The sequence below is a fragment of the Meleagris gallopavo genome, chromosome 4 (assembly GCF_000146605.3).
Source record: "Meleagris gallopavo isolate NT-WF06-2002-E0010 breed Aviagen turkey brand Nicholas breeding stock chromosome 4, Turkey_5.1, whole genome shotgun sequence".
NCBI classification, from domain to species: domain Eukaryota; kingdom Metazoa; phylum Chordata; class Aves; order Galliformes; family Phasianidae; genus Meleagris; species Meleagris gallopavo.
Genome location: NC_015014.2, coordinates 17,731,535 through 17,753,798, shown reverse-complemented (window position 1 = coordinate 17,753,798; position 22,264 = coordinate 17,731,535). Strand labels below are relative to the sequence as shown.

The 22,264-nt window shown below is 41.5% G+C and overlaps 3 protein-coding genes across 5 annotated transcripts in view; 1 reads left to right on the top strand and 2 right to left on the bottom strand.

The window, feature by feature from the left end:
• NOA1 (nitric oxide associated 1) overlaps positions 1-658 on the bottom strand; it is a 5,995-nt gene extending 5,337 nt beyond the window's left edge. The window contains exons 1-2 of the mRNA XM_010709837.1: positions 586-658; positions 83-193 (exon numbers count right to left, since the gene is read on the bottom strand). Coding sequence (XP_010708139.1) covers positions 83-193; positions 586-658 — 184 coding nt within the window. The remainder of the gene's footprint in view (positions 1-82; positions 194-585) is intronic.
• A 1,062-nt stretch (positions 659-1,720) lies between these two features.
• On the bottom strand, positions 1,721-5,581 carry LEPROTL1 (leptin receptor overlapping transcript like 1). The gene is made up of 4 exons (XM_003205596.3): positions 5,477-5,581; positions 5,220-5,295; positions 4,057-4,243; positions 1,721-3,011 (listed from the first exon to the last, which is right to left on the bottom strand). The coding sequence occupies exons 1-4, from the start codon at positions 5,490-5,492 to the stop codon at positions 2,895-2,897; spliced, it is 396 nt and encodes a 131-aa protein (XP_003205644.1). The 5' UTR covers positions 5,493-5,581; the 3' UTR covers positions 1,721-2,894.
• Positions 5,582-5,625: 44 nt separating this feature from the next.
• SARAF (store-operated calcium entry associated regulatory factor) lies at positions 5,626-20,385 on the top strand. Of its 3 annotated transcripts, none has more exons than XM_010709684.3 (6): positions 5,626-5,786; positions 6,086-6,258; positions 7,695-8,091; positions 9,965-10,070; positions 12,228-12,340; positions 19,784-20,385. In XM_010709684.3, exons 1-6 carry the CDS (start codon positions 5,705-5,707, stop codon positions 19,942-19,944), a joined length of 1,032 nt encoding a protein of 343 aa, XP_010707986.1. In that variant the 5' UTR covers positions 5,626-5,704; the 3' UTR covers positions 19,945-20,385. The 3 variants fall into 3 exon arrangements, with proteins under 3 accessions (XP_010707986.1, XP_010707985.1, XP_010707987.1); XM_010709683.3 differs by having other exon boundaries at positions 9,962-10,070; XM_010709685.3 differs by lacking the exon at positions 19,784-20,385 and adding an exon at positions 12,802-13,997 and having other exon boundaries at positions 9,962-10,070.
• Positions 20,386-22,264: the final 1,879 nt, after the last annotated feature.

Sequence of the window (22,264 nt, the reverse complement as noted above, 5' to 3'; positions counted from 1 at the left end):
GCAGCCCCGCTTCCCGAGCCCCCCGCCCCAACGCAGCACGAGCACACGACACGGCGCCGGGCTGGCGGGCTCGCTCACTCACTCTTGTTGACGGACTTGAGCGCGCGGGCGAAGTCACCGTTCTGGCCGCAGCGGTTCACCTCGCTCCACAGCGCCGCTGCCGCCCCGGGCCGCCCGCAGCCGCCGCCGCCATCTCGGAGCCGGGAGGGGAGCAGCCCCGGAAGCGGAAAGGCCGCACCGCCACGTCCCGAGCGTGGGCAAGGGCTGCCCGCGCTCCTCCCTCCGTTTCTCAGAGTGTTTCACTTCCCCTAGCGGTGGCTGTCAGCCAGCAGGAGCAGGGTGTACGTTAGTAAATGAATAAATGGGTCTGTGTCACAGCACAGGAGGGCTACGAAGATACTCAGGGCTGGAGCACCTCTCCTCTGAAGGCGGGCTGAGGGAGCTGGGCTCGAGAAGCCCTCATTGCAGCCTTCCAGATCTTCAGGAGGAGCTCATGAACAGGGGTTTGATAGTCTGCACATGTAAAGTGGCCTTATCTCAAGGAAAGGCAGCGCTGGCACCTGAAGACAGATGAAACAAACTCACTTGAGGACTGAGTCACCTGCTGCTGTTTCTTCAGCGGGAGTGACAACCGTGTTAAGGAAAGAAATTGCACCATTAGTACTTGAAACAAAACACTCTATTGTGAGAGTATTTCTGGATTAAACGTATAGAACTTGGACTGCCATTTAAAATTGTTGTTCAAAGCTGTATAGGATGGCAATGCTGTCTCAGTGCCTGCGACAAGGGGAGATCACACCTCCCAACTGTTGGCTCGTAAAGCGGAGCTGGGCTGCATGAAGTTGGTGTGCAAGTGAAAGAATGTCATGCTGCAACATTTAAAAAAAAAAAAAAAAAAAAACCATAGCCAACAAGGACACAGATAATTCTACAGCCTGGAAATTTGGAGTAGTTGTTACCTTTGAGAGGCAGGCTAGCAGCACAGGAACTGGTGGGATCAATCACGCAGTTCCTTACCACAAACCAGGAGGCAGTAAACTCAGATTTGTGCCAATCTGAAGTGTTTCTCCTTTGGAAGGGCGAAGACTGCCAACTTAGCCACTAATTTGGAACATCCTTTTGAGGAATCTATTGCTTGGGGGTCAGAGATGTGGAACTGTCATCAAAAAAGGTCAGGAAATGAATGATTTTACAGCCCTTCATCATCTTTGGATGTTACCATCACAGCCAGTTTGGTGAAGCACTTAGTCATGGCTGAAATATTTCCTGCTGCTGACTGGCTTCTGCACTTGACACCTATTTATTCCTGTACTGGTATGGATAAAATTGAGCACAGGATGACATTAACAAAGTAGCAGTGCTGCCCCTACTTGCTGGTAAATTTTCACAGTCCTATCAAATAAGTTGCCAGGGTTACTATTTGTATTCAGATACTCAGGCTTTGTATTTTATTTACATCTGTGTACAAACATTACAGCTAAGGCCTGCTATCCTGTGCCTTTTCATTCTGTTCCACTGTTATGTAACATCTAAGCAATCAGCAGCTTTTATGCACAGTAAATTTCTTAGAACTTTAAAATATAGTTTAGCAGTAGGTTTGGTCAAGTTTATCAGTGTTTGTGGTACAACTGAACTTGGTTAACTAGCACTCATTCACTACCTCAAGATGAAATGTCTAATGGCAAACTTCTTTAATGAAAAAATCCAGACAGTTGAGAGGTATGCTAAAGATGTCTTAAGTACTTGAAGATACATGTGTAATCTTACAGAATGCAAGTCTACAATTACAGACATAACATTAAATCTTATTAACTCAAAGCGCATAAGAACTTATGAACAGTCAGTAAAGTCAGTTCAGCCAGTGACTTCCAAAAGTCATGCATCGACTGCTTTGTGTGAAGGAAAAAAAGTGTGTGGGGGGGGGAAGGAAAAAGATTCTTTAAACAAGTTTAACATAAAGTTTAATTTACATTTGAAAAGTTGTATTCCATTCACGGTATGTATAAAATAAATTAAAAAGAGGAAGGAGAAAAGTTTTGTATATGCTTCAAATGAACATGTAGCAGTAGTTCCATAAATGAACATTTTACCCTCTTCATGGTAAAGAGTTGACATAAAAGCTCAAAACAATACAACAATTATAAATAGAATTCAAAAGATATTTGTTTTAAAAAAATGGAATTTATATATCATTTTTCCCCTCCCCCTACAACGCAATTTGGTTTTGCATGTCATAATATTACCACATTTACAGAGTACTTGAATGTCACATCCACACAAAAATCGATAATGAAGCAGGTAAAGTGCTAGCGGTGCTTAAATTGAAGACTTCTCCCAAATAACTCCACCTGCTTCTCAGCCTTTTCCTTAAATGAAGGCTATCAACATTCATCACCCAGTTTGAGGTACGGGCAGAAGAAAAAGTCTGTAACTGGTACACACCCACCCTTGCCTCTTCTTAAATTATAACAAGCTGTGTATCTGTAACTGATAGTGGTGGTGTACAATTGCTTTCCTTAGTTCAGTTTGTATGTAATTTAATCACCACATTAGAAGAAATGAAGCACTGTATTAATGCTAAAATAAAACAACCTTAAAACATTCTTGTTTCAGCATTAAAGCTTCACATAAACACTGAACAGAACAAGAATGACAAACTAAGAGACCACCTAAAACATACTAAAGGTAAAAATGAAATCAGCTATCTCTTTACTTGATAAAAACTTAGAAACCCATCAGCAAAACGGTAGTACACTCAGAACAAACAAGGTGAAAAAGGAGTGTCTAGAATACTGGAGAGGCTTGCTACACTACTTCTCTTTATTGCCCATTCTCTCATTTGTATGGATGGCCACTGAATGACAAGATGTCTGTGATAGTTCTCTATCTTCCTTTCACCACTGCTGCCAGCTGAAGTCATCGTTGCTGCCAAAGACCAAGAAAAATCCTAGAATCGTAGCGAAGATGACTGTATTCCCCGTAAGAACAAGTGCACATGCGCCCCAGTAAATCTGTGAACAAGTGGAATTTAGTTAGATATACCTGAACAAAACACTGACAAGACAAAATGTAACATTTTCATGTCACGTTATAGACAAAAATTCAGCAACAGATCCACGATGAAAGGCAGTGGTACCTTATTATGCCAAGAAGGCTAGATTTGGCTTACCTTAAAGGGTTTGACCAAATCATAGTCAAGCAGCACTACACTTTCTTCTAGCCTCATTCAAAGTGCCGGCTAGCAGGCAAGGACATTTTGTTTTACGTCCAGAAACAGTAATGTGAGGCTAGGCGACAGCATGAAGTTATTGCAGAGCCCAGCTATACTTGCTAGCCACAGGAGTTTGGTGTTTTTTTTTTTTGGTTGGGTTTTTGGTTTGTTTTTAAAGGCAGCCAAGGATGGAGGCCTGTAAAATATCAGCAGATGTACAAGTAACAATAACAAAAAACAGAGATGAATGTTTTCCAAGGACAGTAGCCAAAGGGTGTGAGGCATTCAAACTGACTGGCCGGGCTGTTCTTGACTGAGACGTACATTCCATAGTTTTTGATTTAGTATTCTCTAAAATTCAAGTCAAGGTCATCTTTTAAAGGATGTTAGTGGAACATCATGCACTGGGAAAGACGTAATCACAAATCAGAAGATTAAAAAAAAAAGATCACATGTTCTTCAAAGTGATTGCTAAAATGCACTGTTATACTCAGTCTTCTTTAACGCAACTGTTCTACAAATCGCCTTCAGGGTATTCTGTGAACTTCTGCATTTGGCTACTGGCCTACTAAGTTTTCATACTCATTTTTTCTGCATTGCACATCGGATGTTTGACTTTATTCCACAACCACATAAAGCAATTGGCAACTATGTCTTTTTTGCCATACTTTTATTTCTAAGTTGCTTTTTTCTTTTCCTTGAAGGAACTCCTGTTTCCACCACAGGCATCTTAAGTACATATTTAAAGAAGTTGCACAGTGCATGAAAGTTCTACCTTCAGTTAATTGAAAAAAAAAAAAAGGTTTCTAGCAAAGAATATTTTCAGAAATTGAAACACTACTAACCAGTTCTGCTCTGGCAAACACTATAGGCAGTCCAAATGCCGAGACAACAATGCCTGTTGTAAGAAATACAGCCAGCTCCTTGCAGGCGTTACTTGTAGCATCTGTGTCATCTACTAATCTTCTTGCTATGCAGTATGGGATAGGAGAAAGGATGTAAAAGAACAGAACAAACAGTGGCCAGTATTGGCTGAAAAAGAAAGAAGGAAAGTTGATGTTAACTTCACTTACTTTCTGCTCTTCCCAAAAATCAATGTGAGGTATTTTCCCCATCCAGTTCCCACATTTGGGAAAGATGGGCTCAAGCCCAGGCAAAGCAATCCCTTCAATCTGGAATAAAATTACATTAATCCAACATGCCATGCTCCAGCTGACCTCAACTGCAGCAACAGAGACTTCATTCAGAGAATGTTCACGAAGCAAGGTTTCACTAAGCAAGCCTAAATCTAACGTTACCTCACATGATGATCTTAAGAGCTAAGTTTAACCTGTCAGCTTTACTTCTGAACTGCAGAGAGACCTTTGCAAAGTCTACATCTTATTTTTTACATGTAAACTCTGAGTACACGCATGGGATCAGAGTATTGTTTTCTGCCAATACTCAGAAGCCATAGAGCTCCAAACCATTAGATATGTATTTTTTTGCTTCATCTTTTCAACCAACATCATATCTTTTATTGCCCACAGCTCACCTGGCAGGCCAATGCAGCTATGTATGGTTTGAGTGAATCATGTTATTTGAAGTATGACAGTGTAATAACCTCATTGCTAAGAGTTTGTGCCACCAGCCCAGATTTTATAATAGAAGAGAGCTGACATAGGAAAGCTAATCACGTACATGGAAAACGTAAATGACAACTAGCAAATTTGATATTTATCTCATATTGAATAAGTCAATAAGGAAGATTTTAAGTTGCAAAGAGTCAAAACCATTGAGCTGACTTTCCATGCTCTTCGTCTATTGCTTCCTGCCTCTAGGAAGCAGAGATAGGAATCAATAGGACAAGCAGACAGACAGCAGCTGCAGCTGTGTGAGATGCTGCTTTATCCAGCGTAGAAACAAGCCTCTCACACACGCAAGATGAATCACTCATTAATTATGAGCCAAACCACTCTGCAACCCGACGTGTCAAAGAACACGAAGCTACAAAAAGCAGACACGTTACTTGTACTGAGGAAGGGCGCAGCCCAGCATCAGGAACATCAGTCCCACCGCTCCCCCGAAGGACAGGCTGATTAGAGCTGCGGAAAGACAAACGCAGAACAGGTAAGCACTGCGATCAGCTGCAGCCTGAAAACAACCGGAGAGAAGCCCCAGAGACGAGCTGGCCCTGCCGCTTTAGCCGCCAGCACCGCGCACGGGCCGGATCTCACCCTGCCGCCCCAGACGCCTGGGGGCTACAGCCGCTCCCACCCCACACACCTTTGATGCCGGCCATTGCGCTGCGCGTCCCGCTGCCGGGAAACGGAACTCCGTCACCAGCCCCACCCCCGGAAGAGGAGGGCGGCACGCAAGTCACTTCCGCTGTCTTCCCCTTCTCATGGGTTGTGCTCCGCCCCACGTTCCCGCCCCTTCCGGCGCGGCCGACCAATGAACAGCGCCCTGCACCGGGAAGAGCTTTGAGTCGTATCGGGGTGCCTTAGAGCTGTCATGGCGGCCTACGGGGCAGTTGCTGTGTTTTTTCTGCTCCTTTGCGCTGCTGCCAGTACCGCGTGGGGCTGGGACCAACAAGGTGAGAGCTGTGGGACCCGGAGTGTGCCTGGGGGCCTTCTGGTGGAAGGAGCTGTGGGCTTGCGGCCGCCTCTTTCCACTATGCTATCGCTGTAACAACGGGGCGAGGCTCCGAGGCGTGGAGGCTGTGGGAAGGCCTCTCGTTGAGGGGCCCTTCGGTCAGGTCGGCTGCTAACTCGACCGTGGCATCGGGTGGGACAGAACGCGTTGGGGAGCGTTGAGAGCTCCGTGCGATTTCCCTCTGCCTCCGAGGGTAGGATGGTGGGATATGGTCGTACTGATCTCTGCTGCCTATTGCAGGGGTTCTGCTGCGGGACGTGCAAGTGCTCACTCTGCACCGGGGCCGCTACACCACGGCCCGGCGAACGGCTGCGGTCCCTCAGCTTCAGTGCACTGGAGGCAGCGCTGGGTGCTCTGATATCCCTGAGGTCGTTCAGTGCTACAATAAAGGCTGGGATGGCTACGACGTGCAGGTAACAGTGGTTAAAGTCAGTTAAACTGATATGGCACCCTCCTCATACAGGACTAGTAACTTGTGGAAGAGAAAGAGAAAGCAACCGGCCAAAGTGTTGCTTTTGTTTCTACTAGAGAACAGCTAAAGGTTACCTAGATACTGAAAACATTATTTGTATGTGTGTGTATGTCTATATATATTTATGTATATGTAAATATGTTTTTTTTTTTTAATGGATTATCCGTGAAGGTTTTAATGTAAAAACACTACCAGCCAAACCTTCATTGGTGTTAGTTGAAATGTTGCTTGAATATATACAACCAAACTTAGGCAAATCCTTGTGAATGCCCTTGCTTCAGTACTGACCAATGCATTCACAATTTCTAGAAAATGCAGGATTACAGGTATTGAATTATGTCACTTCTGCCCTTTTAAAAAAAATGCTGAAACTTTTACGACTTCCAAGTTAATTAGATTTCAGGATGATGAGGCATTGCAACGGTTCGCCTATAGATATGATGGATGCTCCATCCCTGGAGACATTCAAATTCATCTTGGATGAGGCTCTGAGCAACCTGATGTAGGTGTCTGTGTTCCTTGCGGGAGAGTTGGACCAGATGACCTTTAAGAGTCCCTTCCAACTCAAATGATTCTGTGGCTTGCTCTTGTGTGTTAACAGTTTACTCTGGTATTTCAATAAAGAGCTATTGTATTCAATGCTACCTACCCTTCTGCCATTAGACTGACCAGGAATCAAAGCTGAAGTTTATTGTTGTAATTGATATAGTATCGTAAAAGTACAGCCCAGTTGGAATTTGCAGTGGGTACTGCTATACTGAATTGTTAATTTGGAAGCTGCATTTTTCAAAGTGTATATTTGTTACAGATACTGCTCATACCAAAGTTCAGATGACTCAAGGAAATCTGAAATTGAGAAATTCATGTATATTCATCTGGAAAATCACAATCTATTGCTAAGTGTCACCTTTGAATCCTTAGTTATGTCTAACATGATTTATTTTTATATTGGTCTGAACATAAATATAATCACATGCACTGGTTTTCAGGCTTCCAAGGTCTATTTTTGTAGCTGTCATCAAGTCTACATGGGTGAGACATTTCTTAAGTAACTGTCATAGACTGCATGGATTATTTTCAGAAGTGCTGCTGTACCTAAAGAAGGGATATTTGAAAAACTTATCCGGTGAAGAAATTGTAACTCTTGTGTTCTAAACAATTAGATCATTTTAACTTCTAGAAATTTTAAAAACATTCCTAGCTATTCTCAGATTCCAAGCCCTTTTCAGAATAGGAGAGCTCAGAAGTTCTTTATTCTATTGCTTTTTATATGATTTCTTGTAGATTACAGCTTTGTCTGCATACATTTGGGAATGCAGGCAGATATTTTCATCCCTGGAGAAATAGCTGCTACTTGATTTTGTGTTTACTTTTTAGTGGCAGTGCAAAGCGGACTTGGAAAACACTCTTCGTTTTGGACAAATTGAAGTGAGCTGCGAAGGCTATAATTATCCAGATGATCCTTACATCTTAAGAGGGTCCTGCAGTTTGCTGTTCAGGTTAGAGCTGACGAAGGAAGGTGAACGGAAAGCAAAGAACTTTGGAGGCTTTGGTTCTGGCTATTATACATCATCAAAGGATTCTTCTCATTCTGGTACTGGAGCAATTTTTGTAATTGTTCTGCTGATTCTTGCCTTTGGCGTATACAAGTTTTTCCTTAGTAACCAACAGCCCCAGCAGAGTTTTGGTGATGGTGGTGGTGATGGATTCACTCGTCCTTTCTGGCAGAGTCATCAGGCGCCTCCTCCTCCTGGTTTTAAGTTCAGCTCCACAGGTAGGACTATAAGCCATTATTTAGTGCTCTGAAACAAATATTATCTTAACACAACAGCTGAAAGAACATCCTGAAGTTATCTCACCTGACTGTTGGTTTCTTCATAAATAATTTGCTGGAAATGAATATCATGTAGCAATCCTCGGTTTAACACGTGGTTTGCTACAGTCTCAGAGGTCAAAAGATTTAGTTCCCAGAGCAGGAAACAGTCTATGCTGGACTTGCATCTTGTGTGGTGTCTTTCACCTGGAATTGGAAATTGTAGAAGTAGTGGCAAGACTGCTAGGAAAACATGAACCTTTTTTCTTTTCCCAGAAAACTGGTCACTGTGATCGGTAGTTAGAGTGCCAGAAGTAAGTAAAACTTAGTCATCTGGTGCCTGACCATTTAACCTTGCAAATGTGTAATCCTCATAACACTGGAACTCAAATTACCTTGTAACAAGATGTGTGATCCCAATTTTTTTCCACTTTTATTGTGAACTAGAGGAGCAATCCTACCAAGCAGTAGATAGAATTAAGTTTACTTAGTCAAAAGCTTATGTTTGAATAATGTTAACAAACGTTAAGCTTTTGTGCAGGCTAGCTCATGCCACTTCCCAACAGGGGGTGCCAGTATAGCTCTTCTTGATAAACTTATGTGGTACATTTGCAGCACTCTTACATCCCTGTAGCAGAAAACTGGGGTTGGGTTAGGATTCTGTATTAACTAGAGAGTTTGCAATTTGATTTCAAAATAGTTATTTCAGACTGCCCTTTCTATTCTGTGTGTGTACCAGTGAGTAAACTTGTGTATGCATGCCACTTGCCTCTGGTGGTATTGCGGTGAAGGATTGCTTTCTTTTTTTCTTGTTCCTTGTGAATTAATTCAACAAATGTGCTTCAGGTGGACAGGAGTCTGAAATCTAGCAAGAATAGAGCCTTGAAAATACCTTTTCTTGATTGATTTTGAAAATTGAGAAACTTGATTGGGAGCCATGTGAGGATAAATTATCTGCCTTTAGTTTTAACTGTGGAGCAAAAGCATGCCTTAGAGTATATAGGACTGTATCAGGCACACATCTGTTTTTGAAAATTGGGATGATAATGAAAAGCAAAGTAGTTTGCTTATTGATCTGAATATTTAATTTGCTTCATTTCAAATTCCCTTGGCATACAGAATATTTCCTGTGAAACTCACTTAACTAGACTGTATTAATTACTTTCTTGTATTAGTGGTTTGACATGGTCCTGAATGTTTACTCTAAGTTTTTTCAACAAAAAAGATTGACTTCTGAATCAGTATTCAGCCATGCTGCTTTTGAGTAAATTAGTTGGTTTATCTCCCTGATTAACATAGCATAGTTTAATGGGTGTATTATCCAAGGTGAGCTTATATTTGTCTCAGTGCATTCAAAATGAAATCCAATGTCAAGTCACATTTTGAAGTCTGATTTCAACTGATAATGTAAGTCAGAATTATTCTTCTGTGATGCTTTATGATACTTGATTTCTGTTCCCCTGTCTGCTTGCTTGAGCAAATCAGTCTTCATTTTCTTTCCAATTTTAATCTAACTCGTCTGTTTATAAAATCTGCACGCTCCGACTTCACTGTGTTGTGTAAACATGGAGACTGATACAGTGAAAGCTAATTTCTGATGTAAAAATCTTTACCTTTGTTAGCTTGCTTCTGTTTGTTGTTTTTTTCCCCCTGCTTTCCAAACTTTGAGGGCACCTTTCAAGACGAGCTTAATCAAGAATCACTTGAAATCAAGAAGAACTTAGCGTCTAATTTGCTATTATGTTTAAGAGGTGGGAGTCTTATTGCAACAGACAGCCTGAGGAGTAAGTTCTATTAACTGATACTTTTTCTTTTTTCCATTTGGCTTAAGAAGACAATGGCTTTGGGACTCGTTCCAGTCATGAAACCAATACAGGACCAGGATTTTGGACTGGATTAGGAGCAGGAGGCTTGCTAGGCTACTTGGCTGGCAGTCAGAGGTAAAATAGAATGCTGTCAAGTTTTAAATATACCAGATTTCAGCTGGCATATTGTGTACATTTGTTGTTTGTGAGTTTTCAGACGTGTATCATTCAGGCTGTATAATCCTATTGCTAGAACAGCTTTGAGGTACGATCTGTAGCTCTAGCAGCAAAGCCATTCTGAACACCTTTCTTGAGGAGAAAGATTTGAAGTTCTTGAGGTTCTTCATTCTGCTTTAAGTGCATTCTTTGACCTGACTTGCAAATTTAAAATGAACTCTTGAACTATCCGTGTCCAGACTGCTTTAAAATACAGATAAAAATATGAAGCACAAAGCCACCTGTAAGTAGTTCTCTTGTGTCAGTGTCATCTCTCCTGAAGTTAGTATGGCTGACATTTGCTCTTCTGTGATACTCAGTGCAGTCAAACTGAACGGCCTTTACTCTCCAGTCTCCTAATGGCCCATGTATAGAAATCCAAAATGTAGTTTTCCAGAGGACTTGTAAGCCATGTGTAAGTTGCATTTCTGGAAAAACATAACATGGATGACATTCAAAAGCCATTTCAGTGCTGAAGTAAATAGTTACTGGTCATTGCCATATGCTTTGAAGCATTAAACATGCATCACTCTTCAGGAAACAGTTTAAGGGAGGGAATTGAATCACAGAAACACCAAGCTTGGAAAAGACCTACAAGATCATCCAGTCCAACCATCCACCTACCAATAGTTCTCACTAAACCATATCCGTCAACACAAAATCCAAGTGTTCCACCAGGGTCAATGACTCCACCACCTCCCTGGGCAGCCCATTCCAGTGCCTGACCACTCTTTCAGAAAAGTAGTATTTCCTAATGTCCAGCCTAAATCTCCCCTGGTGCAGCTTGAAGCCATTCCCTGTAGTTCTATCACTAGTTACACAAGAGAAGAGGCTGACCCTGCTGCTGTTTTAGCCTCCACTAGAGAAAATACATGGCTTCTGCAGCAACTTTGCAGAACTCAAGCATTTTCCTGTAATTGCCAAAGAACGGCATGTATGTCAAGCCTAATCTTCTAGGAAGCTAATAATACAACAAATTCAATATTATTGCTTTTAGTTCTTACGATTGGGAATAAGGGAAGGTGGGCAGGAGTGGTGAAGCATCTTTCCTTCTCTGTGTGAAGTGTTTTCCTAGTAACAACTATTAACAACAGATAAGGAGACTTATCTGATTGTCCCTTTATTAAGAAGTAAAAGTTTGAGGTATAAAGTGTTTGTTGTGCAGTCTTGGTCCCAAAAGTAAAGCAACGTGCACCTGGACAGTGACTGATCAACAGCAGAAATAGTCTATAATTTCATTTTGAGTAAAATTTTAAAGGGTAATGGATAAAAGGTCAAATCTTGTTCTACTGTGCTAACCTTACTAAGGATTTTTAAGAAGTTAGGATACATTTGAAGGTTTCTTGACTTGATAGTTAAGTACTTTAATATGCGATATTTATATTTAAGCACTGCGTATGTATTTTATACATACAGGTCTCTTGATGTTCACCCCCTAGTTTTAGTGGCCTCTTATTTAAGATTAGTGATCTGAAAACATTTGAGTCCAAACACCTGAACAAGCTTTCTAGCTACGGCTTCTTTTCTTTGAAAACAGTCATTGGTCCACTGCTTTTTGTTTTTTTTCTAACTCTTCTACATGCTCCTCCCCCTCCACCCCGCCCAAGTCTCATGAAATCATTATCTGTAGAAACAAATGAGTGAATTGAAGATCATGATGCATTGGTCTTACTGATCCTATCTTTAGAAGGTAGTTAACAGTGCAGAGCTATGTATTCTTTCCCCTTACATGGGAGGAATATAAGTAATAGCAAATATATTTTAACTTAAAATCTCAAGTAAACTTTCCTGTCTGATAGAAACTGAGGTCAGACTTTCAGAAGGGAGGATTTATTATTCATTTGCAATTGTTCTGGTGTCCTGAAGGATGAAGTTCAACTTCCTTTTGAAATTCTACAGATGTAAACCCTGACAGCAGGGATAAATTCCTTTAAGTAGGGAGGTTTCTATATTTGGAAAAAATGCCTGCTTACAATTCTCCCTCTGATTAAGCTCTCTGATTAAGTTTGGTGTGGTTATACCTTAATTATTCAAAATCACTAATGAATTCTTCTTTCCACCCTGCTTTCTCATCAGAACACAGCCACGCTCCTCGTATTTCGATACATGGGGAGATCCCACAGCTGTACCTCCAGTGTACAGACAGTCCAGCAATTCGACACAAGGCAGCAGTACAAGAACTGCATCTGGTAAGGCACAAGAATTTTGAACCTCGTAAAGCTTGAGAAACTTTGATCTGCCCAAAATGCACAGATGTTAAGTGAGGTTCAGCAAGCATTCCTGGTTTTATCATGGTCAAGACTTGAGTACAGATGGGCACATAACTATTTCATACATCTTTTTATCATAGAAGCAGAGCAGCATGGCGTGGATACCTACAGTGAGCATAGTAACACCTACATTAGGATGGTCTTTATCTGCATTTAATTTAAGACCTTCTCCTTTGGGACATGGGTTAGATGCATGAAACAAAACAACAAAAAGAAGTTTGTCTGCAAATAATATTTTTCTGGCCTGCCAGTCCACAACTAATGCTTCCTTTTGTAATTTTTGCACAAGTTTGACTTATTTAGGAGCTTTACCCTTTAGGGAATTGCAGAGCCAATTGGAATGGCTGTGATGGAGCTGAGACATTTTTTATCCTTTGCAGGATTTGGTGGCACAAAACGGAGATGAAATCCTTGATGTTACTACATCTGAGTGATTGGACTGTACTAACCCCTTTTTAATTAGCAGTAGCAGCTGTGAGAAGAGATATGAAGGACTAGGCAAATAACTGCTCTCTTTCCCATGTGGAAATGTGATCCTCCACTATTGCTTTTCACCACAACAGCTTCTTCTTGAAAAATACAAAATAAACTCATCCTCACTGAGACAGATGATATTACGGTTGCTTATGAGGAATTATGGTAAACAGTTTATTGTTCTGGGCTTAATTTCATTTAATGGGTTTGTTTTTTGTAATCCAGAGTCTGAAAGGCATAATGTCTAATCATGCTAAAACCTGCAGGTTGCTGTTCTTTGAAACTACTTCTGCATGTTTTTTAAAATTTGTAGCCTGAAACAATATGGTTCATGGCCCAGAGGTTTGCTGGATGCCCTGTCCTTGGTGACATTAAAGGCCAGGCTGGATGGGGCTCTGAGCGACCTGATGTAGCTGTAGGTGTCCTGTTCATTGCCCAGGAGTTGGACCAGATAACCATTAAGAATCCCTTTCAACTCAAACGATTCTATGATTCTTTGTCTAATTTGGATTTTTCTTCTGGAAGACTGAGGCAATTTAAATTAAGGTGACTGCAGATGCCTTGCTCTCATTGCCATTTTCTTTTTACTATGGGTATTAGTAGTGCTGTGAAAATGTCTACTGTGAACTGGCTTATATCTCAGCTCCTGTCTTTCTTGCTAGATGGCCTGTCCAATGCATGATAAGCTGAAGATACTCATTGCAAATGTAAAAGGGGCATAATGGGAGGTTTTGCCTTGTGAGATGGAGCATATGATAAATCTTTATAGCCAAGTACAGCAATGTGTTTCATTTGTGGAGTTCTTGCTTATTTGTAATTTGAGCTGAAACTTACTACAGTCAGTACTCTATTCACCAACTAATTACTTATCAATGAAACTGGATTTTTTCCTAATTGGGTAGGTTGAAGTGATCTCAATAATTATATGTTATGAAATCTTTTGGATGTTTTTTCATGTGTATTTATATCCTGTATGATGTCTGTTTTCATGCATAAACCTTATGAGTTGCACTAGTCTGCTGAACTTGTTCTATGATATTTTTTCACTTCTATTTGATAAAGTAATAAAAATAAGAGAATAAAGAGTATTTTTGTATTTAAAGCGGTAGCTTGAAGCCTGCAGGAATGGCACTGCCTTTTTTTCAGAGCTGATCATGTCTCAGCAACTTCTTGATTGGTATAATAACATACTTTACCCTCAGCTGCGGAGCTCGTAAACTGTGCATTTCATCTCAACAAAGCAATACTGCAAGTAGTTATTCTGTTGATTGAGTTTTCAATAACAAAATATTCAACCATATAAAGAAGTTAAGGAGTTCCTGTAAATCAGAATTTCACTTTCAAGTCTGTAGAAAAGCTCTGTCATTTTAATAAGTTCCTAGTTTAACAAGGTCAGGTTGAAGTTACGATTGCTGTTTCTGTTCTCGGTTGTGGATATAGCAAGAATCTAGGCTGGGACAAGAGCTGACAGATCTACTTCTTATATTTCAAATGTGTCAACTCTTTCTAGAATCATGGCCTACTGATCTGGGCTGCATTAGCAATATAAGGTTAAACTGAGGCCTGTGAATTCCAGCTTCAAAGCTTCTGTGATTCAAACGTTCAGGACATTGTTGAGTTTCCTGATTAAGAAGGACTCGTGAAATGCAGCTAAGAGTACATATTCAGATGAGAACTTGGTCATCTTTTCTGAAAGTCTGCCTTCTGCTCCTGGATAGAGTTTGGTAACATTCTTAACTTCATAATAGGAAGGCATGTGTGGATCTTTAAAGTGTTAAACCATTTTGTATAATAATTGCAATTCTACTTTGCACTTGGAAATAGTTCTGCTAATACTCTTATACCCTCACACAAAACCAAAGCTTATTATAGGAATGAAGCTCCTGGTTTTACAGCCCACTTCCTCTAAAGCATGTGATGAAAGAAAATAGGCACACAGAGATAAGTATTCTCTATCACTGTCTTGTGACTCAACTCCCAGGTCACATCTGGCTAGTTCAGCAGGCTCCTGCTATGCAGCTTGCTCTTTCCTTTGAGTGTAAGGTATGTGTTAGACGTCTCAACAAAGTGAGATGGTGTATTTTGTGCTTTTTTTTTTTTTTTTATAATGTTCTGTGCTCATAACTTCATATCACTATGTTTCAGAAGAGAAGTAAAGCTGTGTGGCAGAATCTCAGCAGTAGATGCTGTTTCACTGATGGTTGCTAGAATAAAGTAGCAAGCAATGCCTGCCTGCACAGGCACATAAAAATTGACAATGCAACCTTTTTGCATCCTGCACTTAGGACCAATTGCAAGTGCTGTATTTCTCCCACCTCACTGTATTTCTCCCAACTCAAAGCAAGTTGACCACAGTTGTCAGTGTCTTCAGAGTACTTATCAACCAGTGATTCTGTCACAGAAGTAGTCTAGCTGTCTGCAGACGGCAAAACCACACACACACACCCCCAGTAGAGATGAAGTCTGTACCAACAGATAATGTTGTTGTTTCATGTTACATGTAATGAAACATTCAGGCATTTGTTCTCCTTCCTCACATAGGAGGGCAGTTTGGGGTAAAGTGCTGCTTGGGAGAGGCTAAATGTCTTGTCATGTCTATCGGAAACCTTTTTCTGCAGCTGATACTCTCGTTTTTCCAATATTCTTTCTGGCTACAGTAGTAGCCAGTAACTTTCTGTTAGCTACTTTTGTATTGCAGCTGTGTTCTGGCAATGCTAGTGAAAATGATCAACAGCCTGTATTTCTTATCTCCCACTGTCTTCTGTCTCAATAGTTTCCTCTTTTCCTGCTGAGTGTTAATGTTTCTTCAGTAATTAAGTGACAAATACTTGCAAAAAGTACATTGAAATGTGAATGGCTGCAGGAGGTTGAGAGAAAAATCAATAGAGCAAACAAATTTATAGGCAGTGAATTGGACTTCGTGGAGATTATAGCTGTAAGAAGAACTTGTTTCAGTCTTCAGGCAGATGAGTGCTTTTTTGTCGAGGATACTGTATTGGCAGCTAGTTACTGGAGCGGATTAAGGGCTGATGAACTATCATCTAGTAGACCTGAAAATAGCCTACCTTAGGAATGACTAAGAATTCTATGACCAGGCAGCTGGTCTAGGGTGTGCTAGCTCAGCCACTTCATAGGCACGCTGTTTAAAACAAAAACAACAACAAAACAACAAACAAACCTGCAGGTAGGTGTGTGTTTAGAGAGTCCATATGCTTCTATAAATGCTGTAATTAGTGTAGCTGAAATACATTGAAGTAGAATGGCTCTGCAAAGCTGATCTTCACAATCAGAACACTTTATCAGCATTTTATTTTGTACCTGAAGAGGAGTAATACTTTATTTCTGTGGGTTTACGTAATACTAACAGTGCTTTCTGCACTACTTCATTGAGAACAAGATACTTAGAACTGCAACAGGTTTTCTGTTTGATAAGGTTGGATCTGGTTAGAGCTCCTTGTAATTTGATAAACAACTTGCAAAGAACTTGTATCAATAACAGGTGAAGTTAGATCACTAGGAAATTCATGTGGTTGGAAACATAGACTGACAAGCTGATTTATTTTGGAAATTGAGGTCAGAATCTGCTCAAAGAAAGCTGAAGCAGCTCAGAAAGCTGTTTTTGCCTTTGCTTTCAGAGCAAAGACATCTGTTCAACACCAGTGGAAAGGCACCTGCTGCTGACACCTACTGTCAGCAGTGAAATGCTACTTTTCTTATGGAGACAAATTTCATGTTCTCCTAATGATCTTACAGAGCCAGCCAAGCTGTGTGGGTTTGATACTCTCTGGGCGCACTTATTTGGTTAAATCTACATGCTGTCCTTCTTAATAGGTGGAGTGTTTCTTTGTGTTTTTATTTATTTATTTATTTATTTTAAACAAGGAGCTGTGGATTAGGCTGTAACTGAGTGAGCAGAGGTGAAAGAGTGCAAAGAAATTGGGAGAGGAAGGCTGTGTTTGAATTTTGAAAGCAATTATGCCCAAGATAGTAACACATGCCCTTTAGTTAAGCTGTTGCAGCTGCTAAAGAGAAATTAGGATTGGACAGATGCTGACTCTTATATTGCAAGGAACAGACAGCATTCTTTGGAAAGCAGCCAGAGATCTTTAGAAAATGATGTTGGGTGCACTGGTAAGGCCAATCAATTCAGCGAAGAGTGTTCTTGTGCTCTGTATCCGCAGCATGCTCCAAATCTGTACGTGACTTAAACGAGCAGCATATAAATTCAGCTGCTGGGTCAGGCTGTCACTGACACTTTCTTTCTATCCTTGCCATGAAACGTGGCTGTAGGCATAACCATGCATTTTCACAGTCTCGCTGGCTCAGTGATGGGTGCACCTCAGAATCCAGATCCTGTTTGGTTTCTGAAACTGCTTACTATAGCACCCTGTAAAGGTCACAAGCAAAGATGAGAATGAAGGTAAGTACATCAGGGAGGGAGGCATTCTGTGACTGGCTCAGAAATCCCCAAATAACTTGATCTCGTTAATTGGTCTCATTTCCCACTAATAGGCTTTCTCCCTCCTACCCAAGCTTACTTTCCATAACAACTTACCTTGCTGCTTGAGTCCACTGGGACCAAATGGCTGCTGCCTGATGGGCACTGGGATGAAAACGTGGGGGTGGGGATGCGATGTGGTTTTCCTGTTTCTTTTCTTACCTCGTGGGCAGAGCTTTGTTAGGCTGACATCAGCTGGACAGGTATTCAAGAGTAAAGAATGAAAAGGAACGCATTCATAACTGGGTTTTGAAACTTAACTGCCCATCTAGGTCAGTCGTCACGTTTAGCTGATATTGTACTGATGCAGACTGTGACTTGAAACTGCTGCAGCCCCACCGCTCATCCTGGATGCAGAAATGCAAAAAACCTAAGCAGGGGCTTTTCCAGATGGTAAATGAGTACTCTGTCCTGTGGAGCCTTACTGGTGCTGGGAGCCACAGTCTCACAAAGAGTTCATCTTTCAGACAAGCCTGTGTAACTCCTCGGCAGTGCACAAGAGAGGGTCATTGGTTAATTCTTAATAATTGTTAAGATGTGGTTTCTGTCGATGAAACAATTTGCTGGAGGTGAAGTGGAAAGTCCACACCGTTTTTATGTTTACCTAGACTACATTTTCCTTTCCACCCGTATTGTCACACCAGTGCAAACAGCAAAGGGTGGGAAGCTGGCCTGGAGTAAACAGTTACCTGAACTGATTAAGTGATACTGCATTCTCATCGAAATACTGGTGTTTTTTTTCCCAGTTCTGCCACATAATTCAGAGTAGCCTTCCCTTCTGTCCCTTCTGTGACTCCTTTTGTCCCTGGTATCAGATAGGGATCAATATCAGGGTTCAATATTTTCTGGAACTTGCGCTGCAGCAGGTGCAGGGGATGGGCCTGTGCTGGGGAAGGAATGACTTAGGGAAGGAGATGGAGAAAGAGAGCGCGTAATGAAGGATGAGGTGAACATGCCAAATGTGAATGTTCCAAGCCAGCAGGCATAGGAAGCCCTATGAGAAGTGGATGGTGGCTTAAAAACAGATGTGGTTTGGAAAATTAGGTGGAACTGCTGAACCTGACGTGAATAAGCCAGATTCTTCTCAGCAGGAGTTATTAAGAACAGACATGCAGCATGAGCTGAGAATGAAGGGAAAAAAAAACCGGCACAGGATCGCGGTGAGAATGGCTGAGCCTCGCTACATAAACATGTATTCTTTCTGAATAGAGCCTTCCTCCGTTATTGTTCCTCTCACCCCATAATTGGCTTTGATGTCCCCATTACATGCTCTCTCCTCCCTACATAATCCCTGTCGCTGTCAATTAGCCAGTGGCAAGGCAAACAACAAAGAGGGCTATTGCTTAAGAAGCAACTGCTCATCCAGGGAACTGTTGTCAAATACTAGAAGCACTGCTCTTTACTCTGCGATCCCCTGAGACAAAAGATGCCCTGCTTCAAATACAGCTGCTGTAGAGAGGCTCCAGTTACACCAGCGCAAGTTCTGCTTCCATAACAGAAAGGCGATTAAAACTGGGTTTACGCGTGGCAGCTGCTCCTCTGCTCAGGTTGTGGCACTTACTTCAAGTACGAAATTAATCTACCCTTGACATAGTGCCTGGCAACTTTATTTCCCCACATTAGGAGGCAAGAATGGCTGTGCAGGACTAGATGCTAGGATTCCTGGTTGTGATGCCCCCCTCTGATAGTTTTCAGCTGCGAACTCAAGTGTAGATGCTCTACAGCACTCATCACATTGAGGCCCTCCCTGCTGTGGCCTGAAGTCTTTTGGAAGCTGTCACATAAATGGGAATTGCTGGAAACACGGATTCTATTGAAAGCATTTTATTCCAGCTTCTGCTTGAGCTTCTACATCCCTCAAGCTTCTGCTCTTCTGTTTGAGAGCTTCACCCAAAGCCCCCATAAATATGAAAAAGCAAAACAAATCCCTACACTCTGCCAAAGTTCACAGAGTCTGAATTAGCTCTGTACTGTTTACTCAGGCAGGTGACTGCCCAATTCAGAATCACAGACGCTGGTCAGCCAGTTGTTCACCAGTTCCCATGCTATCTGTGCCGTGTCCAGGCTGCGTCCTGCAATTGCTCACACTTGGCTGCATACTGCAGGCAATACATGCTTTATCTGGATCAGATGTCACTGCTGCACAATCACGTTTCTACCGTGTTAGCCAGATCGTATGTTTTTGGGGTTTGTGCTGGTTTGATGTGGCTTGGTGCAGCCTACAGAAAGACGCAGCCTGATCCAGTGCAAAGGAACAGGGACGTGGACAGGAGATGCCACCTCTAGCATGAGGTGTGAAGGCGTGAAATTAACCCTTCATAACACCTCAAAACAGACAGGACTTGACAGAACGTATCTGTGCTTTGAGTCAAGTGGCTGTGGTTTTTTAGGTCTGGCAGAGGCACCCAAACACTGGGTATACTGCTTAGAATCATGGAATCACAGAATATTCATCTCAAGTTGGAAGGAATCCACAGGAATCATCGAGTCCAACTCCTGGCTGCACACTGGACCACCCAAAAATCAGACTCTATGCCTGCAGTCCAAATGATCCCTGAACTCCAGCACTTGGGGCCTGCCTGGGCAGCCTGTTCGATGCCCACTGCCCTCTGGTGAAGAACTTTTTCCTGAAACCCAACATTGCTTGACCAAATCATGGCCACAGCAACTTGCAACAGGCTTACCATAGGACTCAAAATTGTTTTAAAAATGCTCTGTAAAACATAGTAATACTTTAATCTTCTGCTTGTATAGAAATGGGTTGCCCTGCAAGTGGGAAGGGAAGTTTCAGTAAAAGCTCACCAGAAGGTTTTGCCTTATCTCAGTGTGATATTTCACATTCCATGAAATTATGTCTTCGCTGAAGCAAACAGAAATTTGCCTCTTTCACAATATCTACTGCCATCCAAGAAGACAGCAGAACTACAGCAAATGCAATCTGTTTTGTGTGCATTTCTGAAAGAGCTAATAAATATCGGCTAAGTCTGGCTAACTATCTGTGTGCTGCTTCTCACACAAACTCCCTAAATTACGCCCTCTTTTAGCCAGGAAGGGCAGGTCATAAGAGTGGCATTTCCACCAGCACTTTGAGTTGAGATAAACTGAATCTGCTGACAAAAGAGGAGATTTTGGGGAGGGTATTTTTGATGGGTTCTTTTCTTTATCCCATTTGCTGCATAGATGCTGAAACTTTCCTGTTGGAACAAGATTCTGCAAATGGTGGCCCTGAGTCAGATGGCATGGCTTTGCTGCTGGCTGCGTGGCTGATTCAGGCCAGTTTAGAAAATGACCAGGACTACCATGTAACTACCTCTCTTGACTTATTGTTTTAACAGGCATTTTATTTTGGACATCTGAAAGTCAAAGGATATTTTGCAATGGACAGTCTCCGAATTTTGTTCCACTACTCGAAAGCAATGATTTCTTCCATTAGCGACATAGTGACAAAGCACAAAGCAGGTGGTGCTGCACAGGGCTGGAAACTGGCCCACAGCGACCTTTGCACACAAGGCGTTTTATAAGTAGCCACTGAGACAAAACAAAACAGAAATAGTCCCATCAGAGCACATTATTGTGAATGTATATGTGATGCCCTGAAAAGACTGTGTTTTTTAAGAAAGTGTTGGGAATGTGCATTTTCCCGGTGGCAAAACAACAAACATTTAAGTTGTTTTAGAACACAGCAAACATAAGCACATTTTTAGAACATTAACATTAAGAGATACAGCAAATTGGTGCACTTGCAGAGTACCAAAGTTGTGAAATCTGGTCAGACAGGTTTCCTAAAAGATTAAGAGATCTCTGTGTAAGTGAACATTAAGGTACTATTAAGATAACATTAACAGCGATGTTTCCAGGGATTTGGTCATTAAAAACAAAACAGAGGTAAACCAGACCATGCAAAAAAGCCCTTCCATATAAACAAACCAATCCATAGCAAATGGAAAGAACTTAAAGGTTACCTATGTAAAAACCGGTTGTGAAATTATCCACAATGGAAAAAAAAAGTTTTATTGGGAATCTCAAATAATTTAAAATTCTTTAACTGTTACAAATGTTACAAAAATAAGTGTTCTTATTTTTGTAACTGATGGATGTGAATGTTGAAGTATGTTTTCTATTACAAACCCAGTTCCAACTCCCTGCTCCCCAGCTCATCCAGAATGGAAACAATCCATCTTATAGTTAAACGTTTCTTGTTTTGGCAGAAGTTTTTATTTACTATTGCATTATTTTTTTTTTCTGCAGACATTACAACCTTTGATGTGGCTCATTTCTTTCAGAGTACATGTTCGCTGTAGAATTATCTACATTCAAGCCGCCTGAAAGGATTCCAACCACAAAATGCTTGCTGCGGCCACTTCCGTGCGCTGCTACAATTTCTTAGGGTGCACATGTGGGATTTTTGGAAAGCGCTGGGAGAACTGACAGTACTTGAGTGCTGGAGCCGCTAATGGGTTGTGTAACTTGAGTTTTAGCCTATAAATCTGATGCGGCAGCCACTAGAGTTAAGGGGGCTTGTGAATGGCTCAGGCTTGACTTAGGGGTGATACTCAACTTAGAGCTCAAAAAGCTTTTCACCGGGGAACAAATCTTTTGTGTTGATAAGGAGAGCATTGACCAAAGAACTATAGGTGAATAAGGAAGAGGGACAGATAGCAGTAACGCACTAGAAAGAGAGACTAATTCTGCTGAAGAGGAGATGACAGGCACAGCCTGTATTAACAACAGCGTAAATTTCATCCAAACATTCCAAATGAAAGCAAGAGAAACCATTTGAAAGCCGGGAAGCTGGAGAAAGACACTCAGAAGGACACAAGTTTAAGATTTCAGAGTAATTTCCTTCAAGTAAATCCACAACATTTACTACA

Coding starts and splice junctions, on each gene's coding strand:
- LEPROTL1 (XM_003205596.3), bottom strand. Junction 4,244..5,219: donor TGCGCCCTTCCTCAGTACAA/GTAACGTGTCTG, acceptor TTTCTTTTTCAG/CCAATACTGGCCACTGTTTG. Junction 3,012..4,056: donor TGTTTGCCAGAGCAGAACTG/GTTAGTAGTGTT, acceptor ACTTGTTCACAG/ATTTACTGGGGCGCATGTGC.
- SARAF (XM_010709683.3), top strand. CDS start 5,705: ATGGCGGCCTACGGGGCAGTTGCTGTGTTTTTTCTGCTCCTTTGCGCT. Junction 8,092..9,961: donor TTTTAAGTTCAGCTCCACAG/GTAGGACTATAA, acceptor ATTTGGCTTAAG/AAGACAATGGCTTTGGGACT. Junction 10,071..12,227: donor TACTTGGCTGGCAGTCAGAG/GTAAAATAGAAT, acceptor CTTTCTCATCAG/AACACAGCCACGCTCCTCGT.